This window comes from Canis aureus, chromosome 13 (genome assembly GCF_053574225.1).
Source record: "Canis aureus isolate CA01 chromosome 13, VMU_Caureus_v.1.0, whole genome shotgun sequence".
Taxonomy (NCBI): Eukaryota; Metazoa; Chordata; class Mammalia; order Carnivora; family Canidae; genus Canis; species Canis aureus.
In genome coordinates this window covers 44,723,651-44,744,217 of record NC_135623.1, presented here as the reverse complement: position 1 = coordinate 44,744,217, position 20,567 = coordinate 44,723,651, and the positions used below count along the sequence as shown (strand labels likewise).

Genomic DNA, 20,567 nt, shown 5'->3' with positions numbered 1-20,567 from the left:
GGTGCCATGAGGGCTAATAGAATATGCATCTAAAAGCGTCCACTGAGAAATATGAACTACACAGTGAATAATACTGATGTCCTTTAACTGCCTCAACATCCCATCCCCCTCAACTGGTGCCCATGTTCCATTTCCCTCAAATCCAGTTGTTTATTGCTGAGACATATTCCACAATGCCTAAGCATATGTGAGCCTTGTGGAGATACAATCAGTTCATGCTGGAAGGTAGTCAAAGGGCACGGATCCCGTAGCCTTCCAGCAGGCTCCCAAGGTCACAGTGCAAGAGAAATGAGAGCCTTTCCCCGCTTCCTGGCCCCACCATTCCTGAGCAGAGCAGGAGGCCAGGGCAGATGTGGAAACACCAAAAGATGAAGCAGCAGTGTGATGGAAAACTCCGTCCAAGGCCCCTCCTAAGAGCTCACAGCTCAAGCCTTACTCAGGAATGGCCTGACTTTGGATGCACGGGGGCCAGAACAGTTTTAAGCATTTTATAGCTCAGCCTCAGTCTGATTCAAGGCCTACCTTGACCTGGCCCTGCTCACCTTTCCACTCTCCACTCTGCAAACTAACTGCAAGTTCTCAGCCACTTCTCTTTATCACAGGAGTTTTGCACGTGCCGTTCCCCCTCTCCTTGCCCCATCACGAGGCAAACTCTAGCTCACCCTTCAGCTGTTTAGACATTACTTCATTCTTTTATAATATCTATTCAATAAGCATTTATTGTGTGCTATTTATTTATTGGGTTGCCAGGAGCTTTTCTAAGTTTGAGAGAAACAGCAAACAACAAAATCCTACACTGCCATGGAAGATGAACTAATAAACATGATGTGTGTGGCAGAAGGATTATAAAGAATAGAGCAGAGAAGAGCAGAAAAGTTAGGATGCTATTTTGTATTGGGTGATGAACAGGTGAGATGGTAGTGATGAGCTGTGACCTGAATGACATCAGGGTGCAAGGCATGCAGGTGTCTGGGGAAAGGCCTTCCCATAGAGTAGATGATGTGAGCAGAGGCCCAGGATGTGGGCTTGGCATGCAGGGAGAAGCAAAGCCAGTGACTTTCAAGATTTTGCCTTGAGGACTTCGGGTTTAGTCTGTGATGGCAACTACTGTAGGCTTGAGCTGGAGAGTGACCTAACCTGGTTCATCTCCTCTGGGAGCTCCCCTGGCTCACTAACCACAGAGCACCCTCCCTTCCTCCATTCCCTCTCCTCAGTATATTGAAGTGCTTCTGTGCTTGCTCCCCATCTGTGTGCCTTCAAGAGCAAGGGCTGGTTCTCAGTCACTGCCCACCCTCCAAGTACCCCGCATACACCTTATGCAATAAACGTGTATCAAAAGGACAAAGACATGATTTTCACATACTAATATCCCCGCAGTCCTGTCAGGGCCTAGTGTCAGTTCCCAGGAAGTGTTAGGAAGCGTATACGCACTCTGGTTACAGGCACCGTATAACAGGCATCAGCCTTTCTGTTTTAAAGCAGATCGACCCATCTGAGCAAAAGACTCTGGCCAATCTGCCGTGGATTGTGGAGCCGGGACAAGAAGCCAAGAGAGGAATTAATACCAAGTATGAAACCACAATTTTCTGATACTCCCCATCCTCCTGTCCTCGCGGTGCCTTGCACACTGAGCAGTCCCGGAGCAGGCTTCCCTTCGCGCCTCCGTTTCCACCCAGCCCAGGAGGAAGACTGCTCTGTTTGTGTGGCCTTGTCACGGGCGAAAGGCCGCTGGCCATTCCTGGGGACGTTCTTTCTGCACCAGTGACAGAAAGTGTGCAAACAAGACTTTCCAGCCGTAACCCCTGAAAGGCATGAGTTGAGATTTTTTGCTGACTCTCCCGACTCCCCTCCCTGCCACCACCCAAGGTTATTTCTAATGACTCTGCCCCCAACACTGCTTTGCTGAATTTGGGGATAATACCTTTAAAAAAAAAAAGGTACAGGGGATCTCTAATACTGCCTAAAAGTATAAAAATCTTGGCTTTTTCACAGTCAGCAGTTTTAAAGGTAGAATCAGAACAGAACTAACCCCCATAAAACACCTGTAAAATCATATCACTAAGCATCATTCCATGCATAAGGATAAAAACCATCCCCATGATTGCCAGGAAATCCTGTTTCCCAATTTCTATATTTGTGGATTTTATATGTAATCAACCATGTCAGATAAAGAAAACATTTACATCTATGGATTGATTCAAAATTTAAGAATGATTCAAAACAGAGGAATTTATTATGCACAGAAAAATGTGTCTTGTATTAAATATTTTTATTAAAAGAATGTTTCATTAATGCACTGATAAGAAAACTAGGTTAGTTGTGAAGGATGTTTCTGGTTTCACTTCAAATAACTAAATTTTTACTGCTACCACCAAGAGGACCGGCTTGGGCGTGGCAAAGCGCTGATGACCCTCCCCAGAGCAGGAGATTAGGGCAAGCAGACTGGCATCCAACCGAAAGTGCTGATGCAGCCATAAGCTGCAAAGATTGTTTTTTTTTAACCTTCACAGTGTTTTAAAGAAAACGTTAAAAAAAATTTAGGGCTCCTGCTGTCAAGATTTCTGTCATGGAAACCTTGTTTGAGAAAGGTGTTAATAAAATTCTATTGCAAAAATTTTTTTTCTAGAAAAAAAATACAAAAAAAAAAAAAAAAAAAGAGATATTCCAAAGTAATAAAACTCTTTTCTTGAAACAAATAAATGTTTGCTTACTATTTGATTAAATAAAATTTACTTACATTTCTTTAAGGTATTTTAATTTTTTTAATGTCTCTGTGGAGTATTTGTATGATACCATAATGTATATTTATGTAGAATCAAATTATATAAACAGTACCAATATCATTATAGAAAAAAGTAACATTTTAACGTATATTGTTCTAACTGATCATATTGTGAATCATTTTGAAGTTCATTATAGATATTGATAAATTGTGGGATTGTCTTAATGTTTTTTTTTAATTAACCTGTATTATTTTAAACCTGAGGATTATCAGTTATTCATCAGTTGGTGAGTTTTAAAGAAGGATAACTAAATTTTATTTGAAACTGACAAATGTATATGGATTTAGTTCAGTGTTGAAGAATTTTAATATTAAATTACTTGACCTGAACAGTTCCTTGTATATATTTTGCCTATTCACTGTTGATATGTATGTAGTAAATGGAGAGTAAAATAACACTGAAATATGGTACCAAAAGGTAATTGTATAGGAGCAAAGTAAATAGTAGCTTTGCTGAAACAAAAATGTGTAAATATGCTTGGGCTTCCAGTTATAAATTTTGTAATTTTTGTCATTATTTATATCCTATATAAAAAAAAGCACACAAAATAAAACAAATTGTACAGCCACTGGTGCTTGGCATCGTTCTGTGAGCACCTTTCTGCTTCCATTTAGGAACAAAATCAAAGGCCCAGCCTCCTCAACATCTATAGCTTAAAGGGATTTTTTTTAGCAATGGCAAAATTGAGAAAATGTGCTCATTTCTAAGTTCAACCAGTCTGAAAAAAAGGTACATTGGCCTTTAAACCTTAAATTTCAGCCAGAAAATCCCCAATGTCTTTAAATATTACAGTAGAATTGGCAAAACAGAAATTTCTAAATGAGCAAGGACCACCCAAGTAGATCACTTGTCTGGGACAATACAGATAGCATGTTTGGCAAAACATCTACACATCTCTCACTCAGCTTGGGCTGCTAAACCAAATACCAGACTCTGTGGCTTGAACAGCAAATGTATTTCTCACAATTCTGGGGGCTGGAAAGTCCAAGATCAAGATGCTGGCAAATAGGTTTCTCTCTGAGGGCTCTTTCTCTTGGTTTGTAGGCATCTACCATCTTGCTGTGTGGTCATGTGACTTCTTTGGTGTGTGTGTGAGCGCACACTCGCATGCACACGGGTGCAAGGTTGGGGAGCAGCAAGCTCTCTGGTGTCTCTTCTTACAAGGGCACTAATCTCATCCTGAGGGCCCCACCATCGTGACTCCATCTAACCTAATTATATCCCAAAGGCCCATCTCCAAATACCATCACATCGGAGGATTAGGCTTCAACATATGAATCTTGGTAGGGGGTCAAAACATTACATAACATCAATCCTTCCATTTTCCTAAAACACACATGCCAGCTGCAAGTCAGAGACACTAGAAAGGTCAACGATTCATATTCCATAACCTGTGACTTTCCAGAGATCTCCCCTGCAGTGCTGGCTCTGCTACTCTTTGAAACACACACCAAAACAAACTTGGGGTGCTACCAGCCTGACATGCATGGACCCAGGTCTCTGAAAACACTAAAACCATCTGAGAAGAGATGACATTTAGAGGCAGAAAGGACAGGCTTCCTGAGGAAAGGTTTGGGCGAGGATTTTAGATGGTAATGCTTCAGCTGAGCTAACTGGGCCCCTTTTTATCTTTGCTAACCACCAAGAGGTCAGCAGTCCTCTTCTCTCTGTGGATCAGATGCTTGTTTGTACCAGTTATGGTCCCAGCATGAAGCAGATGGCACATTCCAATTGGGATATTTTAAGAGTTTAATAAATAGAATACTTACATAGGTGTTGGCAGCATGTAGGGAAACAGACGGGTGGAACGGTGTCCCTGGGCTGGTGATCGCCTAAAGGGGAAGGGAAAGGAGGGGGCTGACAGACAGGCTGCAGGACACCGCCAGCTGTGGTGGCCCTCTGAGGGGGAGCCAGGGATTAAAATACACTGATCTCACTCTCCACCCTGCATTCCCTGACCTCCCTGGAAGCCAGAGGACAAGGAGCCCACTGATGCAGTCTACACAGGGCAGGGAAGAGGGAAGAGAGGTCCGAGGGGCAAGTGGAAGAGAGCCAGCCCAACGATGAAGGAGGGGCTTGCAGCTCATGTCTTAAAGGAGCAGTCTGACACATCAGTAACCGCAGTGTCCACGGGGGGCTGGGGATCCCTGAAGGCTAATATTATTCCAAAAAAGAACTTTAATTGAATTATTCTATTCTTTTCTTAAATTATATTCTACGATAAATTTGGGTGAATGAACCCCATGAAAATTAATCCCAGTTAATCCATTAATAAGTCATGGCAGTAGTTTTTCTCAAGACACACCAGATTTTCTGTTGGAATAACTAGAAAATAATATTGGGGTAGACAATGTTTGGATATGATGGAGCACCAAAACAGGCCTAGATAATGAAACACATGGCCAAATTCTCAAAAATAAAAATTCACACTTGGACCCCAAGTTAACACTGCTCTGAAAAGAAATGAAAATCTGGTAAGTGGGCTAGCCTCCAGAGTTCACTCTTCTCCCACAGAACTGTCATATAATGACCGTATTCATAAGTCTATATGGAATAAAGCCTTTAGGACATTCTGTTTTTCAGTTTTCTTTTTATATAATAAGGCGATTCACTATGTTTCCTATGAAAATCAAGCAATCTGACAGTTATAAACACATCTTACAATATAACTGGGACATCAGCCAACATAAGCCAACAGAACCTACCTGCACCCAGGCTGCATCAGCCCACCCCTGCTCCATCTGGCCCACCCCACACCCATTTACTGTGGTCTGTGCAAGTGAACCCAGGCATCTGGGTGCCCCGGCAAGAGTCCTGCTTCCCACAGAAACCATCTCCAAAGCAGGCAGAGAATCTCCTAGGCCTGTTGCCCAGTCACCATCCTGTGTACTGTGAAATCCCATTAGTACCCATGAGCCAGGGAGAATTAACCCTAAGAATTTGGAGCAGACCTCGGAATGCCAATTCCACTTAGCTGTTTCCTCTCTTCATCCCAAGCCAATCTACTGAGAACTTGCTCTGTGTTCATTGTGGCACTATTTAGCTTAAAGCTGCTAATGCAAAGACACAACATACTGCACACTGTATAACTCATAAAGAATTATAGCTACAAGTTACTTATAATCAAAACAGCTTTTGTTTTACTCTCCTATGTTTGTGAAAACTGCATGGGCATTCAATTTTCCAAGAGTAGTTAATGACCAAGGACGTGAGGATTTCCATCAGACTGAAACAGAGACTCTGGGGCAGCCCGGGTGGCTCAGTGGTTTAGCACCGCCTTCAGCCCAGGGTGTGATCCTGGAGACCCGGGATCAAGTCCCACGTCGCTCCCTGCATGGAGCCTGCTTCTCCCTCTGCCTGTGTCTCTGCCTCTCTCCCTCTCTCTGTGTCTCTCATGAATGAATGAATGAATGAATGAATGAATGAATGAATGAATGAATCTAAAAAAAAAAAAAAAAAAGAAAGGAAACGAGACTGCATTGAACAGCTCCAGTAGGGTCACCCCGGCTGGAGGTGCAGCCCCAGCAGCTGAAGTTTCCTCAGACGTCCAGGAAACTGAGGAGCATGCAGGTCACAGAAGAGACTTCATCAGCACAGCAGAGCTTATCGTGCATCTTCCAATGCCTGCCATTTAGGGGACACATAAGTTATATGTCAAAGTACAGTGAGGGCAAACTCAGAGGGAGTCGTTCTTACTCATAACATGGCGTTCAAAGCAATTCATAGTCAATGCTCAATTTAATTGTCCTCTGGATGTCTCAGTCTCAATCAAGCATCCCAACAGCTGCTCCCTGAGGAGCCTGCAAGCTCTCCCTCGTACTGCCTCTCCTCAGTAAGACACATGAGAAGGGAAGTCAAGATGCCTCCAAGTATGAAGCAACATCAGCTGTTTTCTGACATTTGAGAGGCTGACTTCTCTCCACTTATCAAAAGTGCATGCTCAGTTTTTGGAGAGTTTGAAAAAAACAAAAACAAAAGCCCCGATGTGCTAAGTGTTGAGTCAAGGGAGATGCGGAAGAAAGGCACAGGAAATTCAGGAATACCATCTGAGCAGGCCATTTCTGGGGATGTGTCTGGATAGGGAGACGGAAGGCTGCAAACTCAGATGGCTTCAGAGCCACACAGGTGATGTGGGGGGAGGGGAGGTCTATGACAATCCACAGAGCACCCGACTCATCTCAGGGGGCAGCTGCTACTTACTCTCAGCTGACTGTTGCCAGGCAGAAATGAAGACCCTCGGCCAAGAGATTTTCTAAGAAATTAGAATTTATGCAAAATTACCAGATTTTCAAATGCTGGCAACAAATTCAGCATTTTAAAAAATAAGTGTGGGCCAAATAAAACTCACCTGTGGGCTGGGCATGATCCATGCATCAGTCCTTTGTGAGTTTCTGAGATTCCACCAAGCTCCACCAGCCTCCCAGCAAGCTAGATGTCCAGTTACTGATCAGAGGAGGAAGAGTGTGTGTGTGGCTAGAGTGAGGGGGTGGAGGAGGCAGAGACAGTCACTGACATTTGTTGGACTGCTCTTATACATCAGGTTGGTTTATTCAGTATCAGGAACTAAATTTAGGGACTAGTAGCAAAGACCAGAAAGAACAGTCTCTTAAATAGGGAAGGGTTGAATTTTTTCTCATGTAACATGAACTTCAGAAATAGGACAGGGCTGGAATGGTAGGTCCACAAGCTCCTTCTCTGTTCCTACTCTGTCATCCTTAGCATATAGCATCTGTAAGGTCACTCCACAATCACAAAATGGCTGCCGGAGCATTACCCAGCACATCCGAATTCCAGATCATAAAAAGAATGGTAATGACCTAAGGTCTCCTGCCTCCCAAATGAGTAAGGCAATCTTTTTTTTTTTTAATTTTTTTTAAATTTATTTATGATAGTCAAAGAGAGAGAGAGAGAGAGAGGCAGAGACATAGGCAGAGGGAGAAGCAGGCTCCATGCACTGGGAGCCCGACGTAGGATTCGATCCCAGGTCTCCAGGATCATGCCCTGGGCCAAAGGCAGGCGCCAAACCGCTGCGCCATCCAGGGATCCCCAGTAAGGCAATCTTTTAGGAGCTTTCCTGGAAGCCCCGCCTGGCACCTTCTACTTATCACTCATTGGCCACCCCTATATAGGCAGCTGGAAAATGTAGCTGTTGATTTTAGGTGAGCACACGGCAGCCCCAACAATTCAGGAGTTGTTAGGAAAAGGGAGAGACTGGATACCAGGACAGCCACCAACAGTGTCTGCCATGATGGGAATAATCACGGCACTAGGTAAAAAGTGAAAGCAAGGACACACAGGGGAGACACCTGGATAGAGCAAGCCATGACCAGAGGAGGAACTGTTGGTAATAACCCTAAAAGAATTGCTCTATAAATTAGCCACCAAATCCAAGCCGGAAAGAGCCCCTTGTCCATGTTACTATAATGGACAGACCAAACATCTGGGCTGCTCAGCAACAGTCCTGAGGATATCGTGGCAGTGCATGGAAAGGAACACACTGTATAAGCAGGGGTCACACACATAGCTGGCAGGGGGACAGAACAACTGGCAACGGCCTGGCCATGAGGGTGACAGACAGCACAGGGTACCAGTTCTCAACCTGCACTGCACTCTAGACTCACCTGGGGAACTTGGGGAACTTTAAAATAATACAGAGACCTGATTACCATATCTCCAGATACTGAATTAACCAGCCTGGGAGAAGGTCCGGGTTTAGGGAAGTTTTTAAGTCTCCCAGGTAATTCTATTACAACAAAGTGTAAGAAGCTTCACCTCTGGATGGATGAGGCTCTCCTGAACCCCTGAGAAGCTGGGCAGCCCCTGTACGTCTCCAGCACGAGAGGCTCCCAAAAAGCAGGTCCCTGAGAACCAAGACTTGAACTTGGATACACGTGACAGCCAAAGCCAGAGTTCTACCACACTCCCAAGCACCAGCCCAAGGTTCTTCCTCCACTCTCATTCCCAACCCTCCAGCACTGGTGGGCACATGCATATCCCAAAGAGAAGAAAGTTTGAGATGTCTCAGAAGAAAGCAGATGACAGCTTTCCTGCTGAGGGAAGGCTGTCTCCTGGGAGCTAAGAGCAAAAAGGTAAGTCTACCACGAGGTAGAAAAGGATGCTCGGAGAAAGCAGAAGTCACAAGTTCCGACTTTGTAAACCATGGAAACATGGGCAGCAAAGGAATGAAGTCTGTAACTGAGACAAAAGATAAGAATACTATTGAGCCCCATATCAGATGCTTGACATGTTTTTCAGGCCTCACAAAAAACTCTATCAAGTGTTGTGGTCCCTATTTGACAAATAAGGAAAACAAGGCTCTGAGAGGCTACACCTTTTCAAGTGAAAGGAAATGAAATCAAGGCAGAAAGAAGGCACACGGCTCCAGTAACCCCAGGGCTAATGCTATTCTCAACTGAACCCCTTGAGAGTTTCGAAGTAGAAATAAGCATCTCCAGGGGGCAGACCATTGCAGGGCTGCCACATTCTCAACTCAATACTTGAATCATCTGAGAACTGAGACCCGGCTGGGTAGTAGCCAAGTGCTGGCAAATCCAAAACATCCCCCAATCCCGGCCATCCATTTGGCTCCTATCGGAATAGGGCCCCGCTTCTTTTTTCAAAGAGTAATCCTGGGCAGCCCAGGTGGCTCAGGGGTTTAGTGCCTGCCTTTGGCCCAGGGCCTGATCCTGAAGACCCGAGATCGAGTCTCACATTGGGCTCCCTGCATGGAGCCTGCTTCTCCCTCTGCCTATGTCTCTGCCTCTGTGTGTGTGTGTCTTTCATGAATAAATAAATAAAATCTTTTAAAAAAATGAATTAAAAAAAAAGTAATCCTTACAGGCACAAAGATGGGTTAACCAGAATACCCAAAGCAAAAGCATCTCAAGAGCAGGGACCAGGGGATCCCTGGGTGGCTCAGTGGTTTAGTGCCTGCCTTCGGCCCAAGGCGTGATCCTGGGGTCCCACATCGGGCTCCCTGCATGGAGCCTGCTTCTCCCTCTGCCTGTGTCTCTGCCTCTCTATCTCTGTGTCTCTCATGAATAAATAAATCTTTAAAAAAAAAAAAAAAAAGAGCAGGGACCAACTCTGACAGCTCAGGACTTAGGATTAGTCATGATGCATAATGTGAATGAGCAAAATGAATAATGAATTACCAAGTGTGTAACTGAAACGATGCTCCTAGATCCTCTCGCCCAAGGATGTCAGTGAGGAGGCCAACCACACGGACCAAAACCCCAGCTCCACCACTCTGCTGTGGGGCTCTGGTGACTTCACCTCTCTGCACCTGCTTCCATCTAGACAACAGAGATAATACTTTGCAGCCTTGTTGTGAAGATTCAATTAAATAACGTGTGGAACAAGCCCAGCATAGAGCCTGGCACAGAAAACACTGGTAAAAATAACAGCTCCTCCTTCCTCCTAAAAAGGATCTGTTAGGTCTCAGAAGGTTATCTGACAGAGTGGGGCAAATAAACACAAAGTGAAGGGTTTAGAACTACTGCTAATTGAAGATGAATCATAGATGAGAAATGCAGATCTCCCAAATCTTCCTCAGCTTAAGCCTTGACCCCCTAGACTGGTGTGCATGTGCTGTAAACCCAGGGGGACCCCACTTCCAATTGAAACTGACATTCAACTTGTAGCCCAGTGGGTCCGGGTCTCTCTATAAAGAAAGGAAAATCAGATGTGGACTATGGTCCTTTGTCACCAACCGACTGGGTGCAGTTCTTCCTCTCTAAGCTAGGACTGCAGGGTCTGCAAATCCACTCAAGTACTGTCAAGACAGCATAAGGGCTGGGCAGTCCCCGGAGTGGGGAGGCAATGAAGATTTGAATGCACGGTGAGAATGTGTGTTCCTGCTCTTCACAACAGCCTCCCTTGTACTAAGCAGAAGACTTCATTCGGCTACTGGGTGCTTTCCAGTTTACCAGTTGCTCAGAACCACCCCACCAAATCTTGGGCCTGGCATGCTCTCACTCTAGCCCTGGGTGATGGAAATTACAGAGGCAGACTTTCTGTTTGCTTCTCCGCAATAAGCAGTAATTCCTAGTTCTGAAGGCCTGACCTCATAAATGAATTTACAATGAACACCAGCAGCTCATTTTCCTGGATCATAATTTAAAGGAAAACTTCCCAAGTTTTAGTCTACTTAACACCATCTGACCTAGAAGTAATATACCGTTGATGCCAAATGACTTCAAAGACCTGGTCTCTGATAGTCCCATGTCTGATGCACATTTTTCGCCCCCTTCCCTGTGAAAATACATAGCTACACAATAATTCTATGGTTGAATTCACAGCCCGATATCAGCTGATACTTTAATTCAGGTATTTTAATAACTGTATAGTATCTCCATAGTCTTAAAGGGAAGGAATATGATCAAGGAAATCGATTCAAATGACAATTGCAGAGACTAAGAATTATTTGAAAGTAATTTCTTCCTTCTCTAAAGTTCGGTAAGTAAATTATAATAACATAATGTTGAATAACAGATTGCCATACTTGCCAACTTAAACACTTTAGGGACATGTTTATTCATTTCATATAATCTAGAAGCAAATCTTTTTTTATTCAAGTTTTACTTTCCTCTAATGATGCTTCACAATAAAATGCCAAACTAAAACAGAAATATAAAGAAAATGCTGGTGGTGTGCTACTTCTTAATTAGCCTCCTGATATCCTAGTACAGAGGGAGAAGAGAGAATGCACTATGGGCATACAAGCGCATATACAAAAATTTCAATCACTGAACAAATATTTGTTGAGACTCCCAACTGGCACCACATTTATGTTAGACTGTGCTGTAAAAGACCTATAGCTGGCTTCCTGGAGCTTATGTTCTAAGGAGGGACTCCAACAAGTACACAACAAAGGGCGATAAAAGTCATGGCAGAGAAAGGAAGGCACTACGAGAGGGCTGGGCAAACCTCCAGCAGAAAGGTTATCTCAAAGAATATATGAAGTGTAAGAAGCAATTAGGGAAAAAACTTAGGTAGGAGATGGGCAGTATAGAAAAGAGCATATACAAAGACACAGAGGAGGCAAGAAAGCACATAGCAGGTCCGGGGTCTTAAGTGACAAGATGAAGATGAGCACTTTGGAAAGATTAATAAGCAGAGGGTACGGCTAGCGGCAGAGACAGCAGTCAGGGAACTATTGGCAGGCCAGAGATGATGGGACTCGAACATCACCAAGGAACATTCATTGAGCACTTTCTTGGCCCAAGCACTGAGGTAAGTACTTCATGAGCATTATCTTACTAAATCTTTAAACAATCGTGAGAAGAATGGATACCCACTTTACAGATAAAACTACTGCTATTTTCTTGTTTTCTTATTACCTATTGTTCCCAATCTCTCCCAACAACTAAAATGTATTTACTTATCACCCTGGCTGCTACTTAAAATAGTGCTTGGCGAACAGTAGATATGCAAGCTGCACAGAAAAGACAAGCAGGTGGCTGAACAAACAAACCAAAAAAGAAACTGCCCAAATCACACTGAGTTAAAAGACCCACACCCACTGCATTCACTGTAACTTACCACACCACGTTACAATTCTTACTCTCTGTGGTCCTTCTCAGTCTCTTGTGCTGGTCCCTCATCTCACCAACCTCAGACTGCCTTGGACTCTGGCTTAGGACTCCAAGCTTGTCTATCAACACCTGTTTCACTACTGATTTCATCTGAGCCTGTGGTTTTAAATATATTTGATTCACAAATGATTCTCAGATTTATATCTCCATCACAGATTTTCCCCACAACTTCAGACCCTTTTTTCCAACCCCCAACTCAACATCCCCACTTGGATGCCTAATGGCCATTGCAAACTTCTACGTCCAAAGCCCCGCTCCTTCCATAACTATCTTCATCTCAATTAATGGCAACTCTAATCTTCCAGTAGCTCAAGCCAAAGAGGCCAAAACCTTGGTGTCATTCTTAATTTGTCTCTCTCACAACCTGTATCCAATCCACCAGCAAATCCTTTTAACTCTCATCAGTCATATATCCAGAATCCAACTGTCACACTCCCCCTACTGCTGCTACCTACCATACTCTGGCTGCCTTCGCTTTGCCCAAATTATTGCAAAAGCTTCTCACAGGTATCCCTGCTTCTAGTCTTGCCTGTCCCCCTTTTCAACTAATTCTCAACTGGTTCCCACTGCCAGAGGAACCAATTAAAGCTTACGTCAGATCACTCCACTGCCCAAACTCCTCCAGTAGCTCCTATCTCAAGTAAAAGCTCTTACTGTGGCCTAGCAGGCCCTGCACAGTGATGCATCTTGTGTGACACTCCCTACTCAGCCTCCTCCAGCCACACCAGCCTCCTTCCCAGCTCTGTAACAGAGCTACCCCTCCACTGACCTGTCTCTGTGCTCACTGCACTCTCACCTGGGAATCTCTCCAGGTACCTGGACGACTCACACCCTCGCCTTTCACAAATGTACTCAAGTGTCACCTTCTCAGTGAGCAACTCCATCTGAAACAGTAACGCTTCCCCCCTCCCCATTTAAACATATCAACTAATACACTACAGATTCTACTTATTTGCTTTTTGTTTGCCTCTCCTTGGCCCTGAACTGCAATAGGGCAGGCTGTTTTGCTCACTTTTACATCTCCAATTCCTACAAAAATGCCAGGCACACGGAAAATCTCAATAAATATTTACTGAATGGAAGAATAAATAAATGAATTCTCTTCTTTACAGAATCCTATGTCAGCCACACCAGATAGCAATTATCAGAGGTAAACTGAGGAGATAAAATGTTGATTAAAACTGAATTAGACACAGTTGATAAAGCATCAATAGAAAGGATGACTGCTTTCATTTGAAGAATCTTTCACATTTGTTTTCTAATCAACAAATGACAGCCTCAACAATCTGAAAATGTGTTTCAAAAATATTTCGGGATTTTATTTTTTATAAATTTTTTTTACTTCATGTATTAAAAGGCAAAAAAACCCCATGACTTGTATCATAAATACAAAACTAACAAGTTTTCAAAACATACGAGATACATACAATGTAAAAAAAAGTCTTTATATATACAAAATGTAATGTAATTTCCGTTACAAAAAATAAAGGGAAAATACTTGAAAAATGCTCATCTGCAAGTACAAAACTAAATCCTCCCCTTGACTGACCACTTGAGCTGCCTTGAAATATGCAGCTCCATTATACTAGGCTTTACCTTGACTTCTTTTTCTTTTTAACCTTGCCTTTTTGTCATGTTACCTTTTCTTCCCATTTTTCTTTTCATTTTAAAGACAAGGGCCCAATCAAGGTTTTTCAGAAGCCAATGTTTGTTCCATACTTTAACAGTCAAGTGGCTTATAATTCCAAAAGTTAATACTTTATACTCTGAGCTATAAATGAGTTCCTAAACATTGTATGCAAATCAATTATTTGGATACTCTACGCACAATATATCATTTACAGAAACTTCTTCATAAAATTAAGATTTTCACATCAACATTTGCTTAAATCACAGTAAGCCTATAAACTAGTTCCTCGACCCATCCATCATCCCAATCTCCTTAACAATTCTATTTATGGCTCCCTTAAATGCTAAATAGTATTATCTAATCTAAATACACCTGGAGTGGTGTAGGCCCCCCCCCACCTACTCCACATTTCATACACACCAATAAATGCTGGCTCACTACTTACCTACTATTAACACTAATATTTTTTTCGATTTAGTAACTACTGCAGCAGCAAAATTTTTAAATTTTGGTTATTTTCTTATATGAACCACATCTATTGCTAATTTATTGCTATTTCCCTTAACAATATATTGTCAGGGGAAATGGATATTTAAACTGCAATTAAAGTTCCTAACCAGAAGGTTAAAAAAAAAAAGCTAGTTACTGATACTGATGTACTTTTTCCCTGTCAAGAGCTATCTTTCCTGATTAACCTTGCAGCGAGGAAGGGAGGGAGGGAATGAAGAAGTGTGAGAGGGAGAGAGAAGGAGGAGAAAAGGAGAAGACAACAGAAGAGCTGGTAGGTTAAAAGTGACATCTTCCAGAGTCACAATGACTCTTCTGTTATTGCATAGAAAACCATAGAGAATTCTCTTGAAGAATTGAGAACAGTGTTGACAATGCCATTCATCTGAGTAAAGAGACTAGAAGAAAATGTTTTTTTACTGTTTTATATTCTTAGAAAAATTCTGTTAAAACTTCAAATGAAAACCAGCTCCTCAATTATTCTAATTTACAAAAATTCACTTGTAGAACTGCTTTAAAAAAAGAAGAAAAAAATGAAAATTAAGAAAGGTCAAGTTCATTCAAGTAACAAGTCTGATACATAAAAAACCAGAGCAAGCAGAACAGCAAGCACCCAACTCAGAGACTGACAACTAGAGTCCAGCTGCAGCACAGGGGTGCCATCAGCTAGTGAGGAAAAGGTAGACCAGTAAGATCTACTCTCTCCAGCACATACAATTTTTGCTCCATAAGCACTTTTGCTTCAAAGAAATTTTAAAATCTAACACTCACTTATTGAGTGAATTAAAAGTTGCAAACTGTGCAAGCAGACATAATATTTTTAAAGCAAATTTAAGAGGTACAAATAAGCACTAAGACTGTAATTGGGAGAACTATACCCCTTGGGGTACACTGGTTCAGAAAGCAGGTCTGCTACCTTGAGGCACAGTCTGCATAATAATACCATTAAAATACATTATTTCCTCCAAATTATTCTCGTTAATTATGTCAACCAATTTGAATGCATCGAGAGAATTTTACCAACAGTATTACAAGGTACATATTTACATTTTCACATGCATCTTAAAAGACGAAATGTTAACAATGATGATGAGGATTATGAATAACAAGATTAAAGGTGTGTTCATTTGGGAAAAGACTACATTAATATTATTCATCCAACCACAAACATTTCTATAGTGAATGCAATAACTGCAGAACAATTCACAGCTTCACAAAAGTCAAAATATAAAGACTTTCACTAGAATTTTTTCCAATTCAAAACTAAAAAGAGTTCAACTTACATTAATCCTTACTTTACTCTAACATCTGTAAAATATATAAAATCCCAAGATTATCAACAGTCACATATGTTTTGAAGTCAGAGGAAACGTGTATTTTCTTAAGACAGGTTCCATTTGTGTAGAAGGTTTGTGAGGATTCCCCAGTGACAACATTCCACCACTGTTCAGAGAAAAATAAAATTCTCATTAGACTGGTAATCCCTCCATGTGACAACTGTAGTGCCAGCCAAATCCTTCACCCTATCACCTCCCCACTCCCAAACTCCAGCAAACTGCAAGGGAAAATGTCTGAGGTTTAATGATGAATATAGTATAATCAATCTGGTCAGCCTTTCCTGATTAACCCTGGTGACTGACTGCCTCACAGCTACTGAAAACCTAACCCCAACTGCAAGGCATGCTGGGAAAACGTGTAGCCTACTGAAAGCTACAGACACAAGGCTGCACAAAGTCCTCTATGGCCACGACTGCACTGAACTCTGCTACCTGCAAGTCTTTCTCATTGGAATGGAGAGAAGAACGTTTGCCCCTCTTTTCTTTAAAAAATGCTCCTTTGCAGAGAGACTGGTATTCTGATATCAACATTGAGGCTATTTCCTATTATAGGCTATCAAATAGGATATTCTCTCTCCTGTCATTTTCACCAGGAATGATTCAAAAGCCCATAACCAAATTTCTCTATAAAATATTCTACACATTTATTTGCTAAATATTGAACATCTCAAATGCAGCAAGTGTTCTGCCCAAATCCTTCCTTTCTTCTCGCAATAACCGAATTCACTAAGATTACAACAGTGTTCGTAGTCATTTACCAAATGGAGATCATAAAGCTTACCCATGTATCTCACAGCTAAAATAAGGGCAAAAGAGACAATGTACATGAACACCTTTTGAAAAGACACATCAATATTCAGAGTATTATGAATGAAATAATGGTGTCAACTCACTTTTGTATCTAGGGAAGGGCCTAGCATTCCAGCAGTTGACTGATCAGCCATTTGTGTTCAGTCCATAATAGTACATGATAAAAGTATATCCCCATGGACTTCAGTAGAACTCACTGAAGCAACTTTTACTAATTTGAAATTTTTCAGAACTGACAATTTTACTTTATAAAATAGCAATCTAAACAAGACTGCAGAGGACACATTCCACCTACTTAGGAGAGGACTCATTAATTTTCAGTCACTATGAGCAAATCACAGAGATAGTAAGGCCCTTAGAGATCACCTAGTCCAACTGCCTCATTTTACAAATAAGGAATGCAGGGTACTAAAGAAGACAGGCCTTGTCACCCAAGAGGATACTGCAGAGGTGGAACAGCTTCTGGTACCTAATCTAGTGCTCCCACTACCTTTCCCTCTGTTTAAACAAACCACTCTACCTGGAAACATGACATCAGCCACTAACTTAAATATGGACTAAAAAACAGTGACATTAAAAATAGCAGCTAGACTAAAAAACAGTGACATTAAAAATAGCAGCTAATACAGGGAATTTTTAGGGCAATGAAACTATTCTGTATCATACTACAAGGATAGACACATGTCATTATATATTTGTCAAAATTCACAAAATGGGGGAGCCTGATTAGGTCAGTCAGTGAAGCATCCAGCTCTTGATTTTGGCTCAGGTCATGATCTCAGGGCCAGGGGATCAAGCCCCATGTCAGGCTCTGTGCTCAGGGGGAGTCTGCTTGAGATTCTCTCTCTCTCTCTCCTTCTGCTCCTCTTAACCCACTTGCACATGAGCATATGCACTCTCTCAAATAAATAAGTAAATCTTTAAAAAAAAAATTTACAGAAGGACCACCACCAAGAGCGAACCGTAATATAAACCATGTACTTACAGTACTAATGACGTGCCAATATAAGTTCAGCAATTATAACAAATGTACCCATCTGTTGATACTCTGGTGATAGTGGAGGAGGCTGTGCGTGCATGGGGACAGAAGATATATGGGAACTCTATACTTTCTGCTCAATTTTGCTATGAATCTAAAACTGCTCTAAGAAATAAAGTGAATTAAAATAGCTAACATATACTCAAAGTATAGTACGTGACCCTATGTATGAGTATTGCACTAACTTCTTTTACACTATGTATGTTAACGTGTATTAACTCCTTTCATCTTCCCAACTCTGAGATAGATGTTATTATTATACCCATTTACAGATGAGAAAAATCAAGGCAGAGAGAGATTAAATAATCTTGTGGAAAATCTCAAAGATATAAGTGGTAGAGCCAGGCTTTGACCTCAGGCAATCTGCCCAAGCTCCTTCTCCTGACCATTACATTTGTTGCTTCTAAGTAATGGCACACCTTTTATCACCATGTATTCCACATTTCAAATCAGACTTTCTTCTCATAAGTATGAATTAATGTGGATTTGTCATTCTAACAGTAGGTACTCCATGGCATAACACAAGTAAACAACTAAATTATATTACTTTTTAATTTTATAGATAGAAATAATTTGAAAAGTTAAGAGCTTGGAAAAAATTAGAGTGAAAGACAAACCATGAGAGATTCCTAACTCTGGAAAACAAAGGGTTGCAGAGGGGAGGAGGGATGGGGGATGGGGTAGTTGGGTGGCGGGCACTAAGGAGGGCACTTGATGAGATGAGCACTGGGTGTTACACTATATGTTGGCAAATTGAATTTAAATAAAATATTTTTTAAAAGAGCTTTTTAGCTACTAGATAACTACTTTATCTTACTGACATCCAATTTATACAGCTTGGATTTCTTAGTAAACAGACTCAAAAGGTCCATTTCCTTGGACACTACAGCAGCTGTTTCTTTTTACTTTAATTTGCTTTGTGCTTTGGATAGTCTCATTACGTGCTGGGTAGATGCAGGCTGGGCTATATCATAATCACTTTAACCATGCTAGTAATCAAACCAGAGGGAAGAACAGCCTGTCACTTAAACATACAGTTTCATGATCCCCTTACCCATAACTAAATAAAGGTGTGCCCAAAAAGGTATAGTTTAATACAACATTTTATCAACAGCATTGTATTCTCAATGCAAACTCTTTGAAAAGGGTTCATAACAAACATCCCCTTGAAGAGCTAAAAATTGTCTTTTTTATAAGCTAGATTTTTATGTTGAGTAAAACTGCAATTATGTGTGTCTCATATAACCAAAAACTTCATTTCATTCATTCAAATATTTCTGAACATCTATACTGTATTAGATGATTATCAGAATCATTTTCTACACTTGAATATTTTCAGTAAGAAATAAAAGTACTGTAAGATCTAATTTATTAGGTACCTATTTTAAGTGGTCAGTACAATACACAGTATCTTCAACCCCTTTTACAAGTGAACCAGCATTCAAAAGACTCACCTCAAGCATCCCTCTCTCTAAGGAGCCTCTGCTAACTCCACTATCTTTATGCAAAAACGTCCCAGAACCCTTCTATACTTTAGAGACTATTTACTGTCTGCTTTCCCCCAGACTATAAACCACTGGAAGGCAAAAATCAAGTCTTAAACACTGTGCATACAGTGTCTTAGCACTCAGTGGTCACTTAACACATTCTTATTGAGTGGATGGATAAATAGATGCAAGCACCAAAAGATGACCCTGAGGCACCACAACACATTCAATCTTTGACCTCTGTGTTCTCTAACAATAAGTTTACACAAGCCACCTTATTGTATAATTTTAGGAACCTCGACCTCCATGAACGTCAGTTTCCTTATCTATAAACCAAGAATAATAAAATTTAAGCTTCACAAAGCTAGCTAATGAGATGATGTAAGAAAAGCACTTTATAAGCTATAAAATAAAGCAATATATTGTTGCTACTATTATCACTATTGCTACTACTAATAATACTTAAGGAAATTTCACAAATTTTTTTTCACAAATTTTTTAAAGACTTTCAAACAAGAGTTAACCATTAGTGACAATGGAAAATAAAATTAAATTAAACATCCAACTTTCTAGTCATTCTGATCATCTAAGTATGGGGCAGTATGAGAGCTCTGGACCAAGAACATTCCTAACACTGTCATCAAAACTTGGAAGAGAGCTGAAGAAAGCAGACTTAGAGATTTCCATCTCATCACTGCCAAATGAGGATAACAGTAACTGCCCTTCCACTCTGCTGGGTTGTAGGAGGCCCAACTGAGAAACAGGAAGTGAAAATAGCTTGGAAAGTAGGATATAGGCTGCTATTTTCTTTCATAGTCTTTGAGGAATTCTTACCTTAAGATATCCTCCAGCAGAGACAAGCATTTTGCTATCCGGAGAAAAGCAAAGGTCAGTCACCCAGCCTCCATGGGTAGCAGCTCCTTCTTCTACCAAAATCGGAGCACACAAATGAAGCAGCTCACCATTTGAGACATTCCATATCTATACAAACAGGATATACAATGCATTATTAACAGGGTCACTCAGAAGTTTTATATATCTATTCATCTCATCTGGAATATATTTGGAAATTTTTCTTAATATAATTACAATTCAGTAATACCTAAAGAATCTTTTTTAGATTACATTCTCTTGCCAGGTCCCCAGCCAGGTCCCCAGTCAGGTCCTCAGGCAGGCGTGACACAGGAGCCCGCCCTGTACCACAGTATAAATAAACCTCTGTTACCACCCGTGGGGGGGGGGGGGGGGGGGGAGAAGATTACACTCTCTCCTCTCCAAGTTTTTAAAAAGCACTAATTATAATAAAAATGCATCACTTAAAATATTTATCATTAACCGTAATCCAAAAAATAAGAGAACTTAGAACAACTGGTCAGAA

The 20,567-nt window shown here is 41.3% G+C and overlaps 2 protein-coding genes across 42 annotated transcripts in view; one reads left to right on the top strand and one right to left on the bottom strand.

Moving 5' to 3' along the window:
* Positions 1-3,351, top strand: part of ANKS1B (ankyrin repeat and sterile alpha motif domain containing 1B) — a 1,050,493-nt gene extending 1,047,142 nt beyond the window's left edge. For 14 of the 20 annotated variants that reach the window (XM_077845969.1, XM_077845968.1, XM_077845967.1 and 11 more), the window contains one exon: positions 1,480-3,351. In XM_077845969.1, the coding sequence (XP_077702095.1) occupies positions 1,480-1,590 (111 nt within the window). In that variant the 3' untranslated portion in view covers positions 1,591-3,351. Of the gene's footprint in view, positions 1-1,463 lie in introns of all 20 variants that reach the window. The other 6 variants (XR_013350846.1, XM_077845971.1, XM_077845966.1 and 3 more) reach the window with 2 other exon arrangements.
* The window catches only part of APAF1 (apoptotic peptidase activating factor 1), a 144,443-nt gene that overhangs the window by 42,090 nt on the left and 81,786 nt on the right, over positions 1-20,567 (bottom strand). For 13 of the 22 annotated variants that reach the window (XM_077845981.1, XM_077845982.1, XM_077845980.1 and 10 more), the window contains 2 exons: positions 20,024-20,170; positions 13,673-15,959 (listed from right to left, as the gene is read on the bottom strand). In XM_077845981.1, coding sequence (XP_077702107.1) covers positions 15,813-15,959; positions 20,024-20,170 — 294 coding nt within the window. In that variant the 3' untranslated portion in view covers positions 13,673-15,812. Of the gene's footprint in view, positions 1-4,552; positions 4,616-13,672; positions 15,960-20,023; positions 20,171-20,567 lie in introns of those variants that run through there. The other 9 variants (XM_077845988.1, XM_077845984.1, XM_077845990.1 and 6 more) reach the window with 2 other exon arrangements.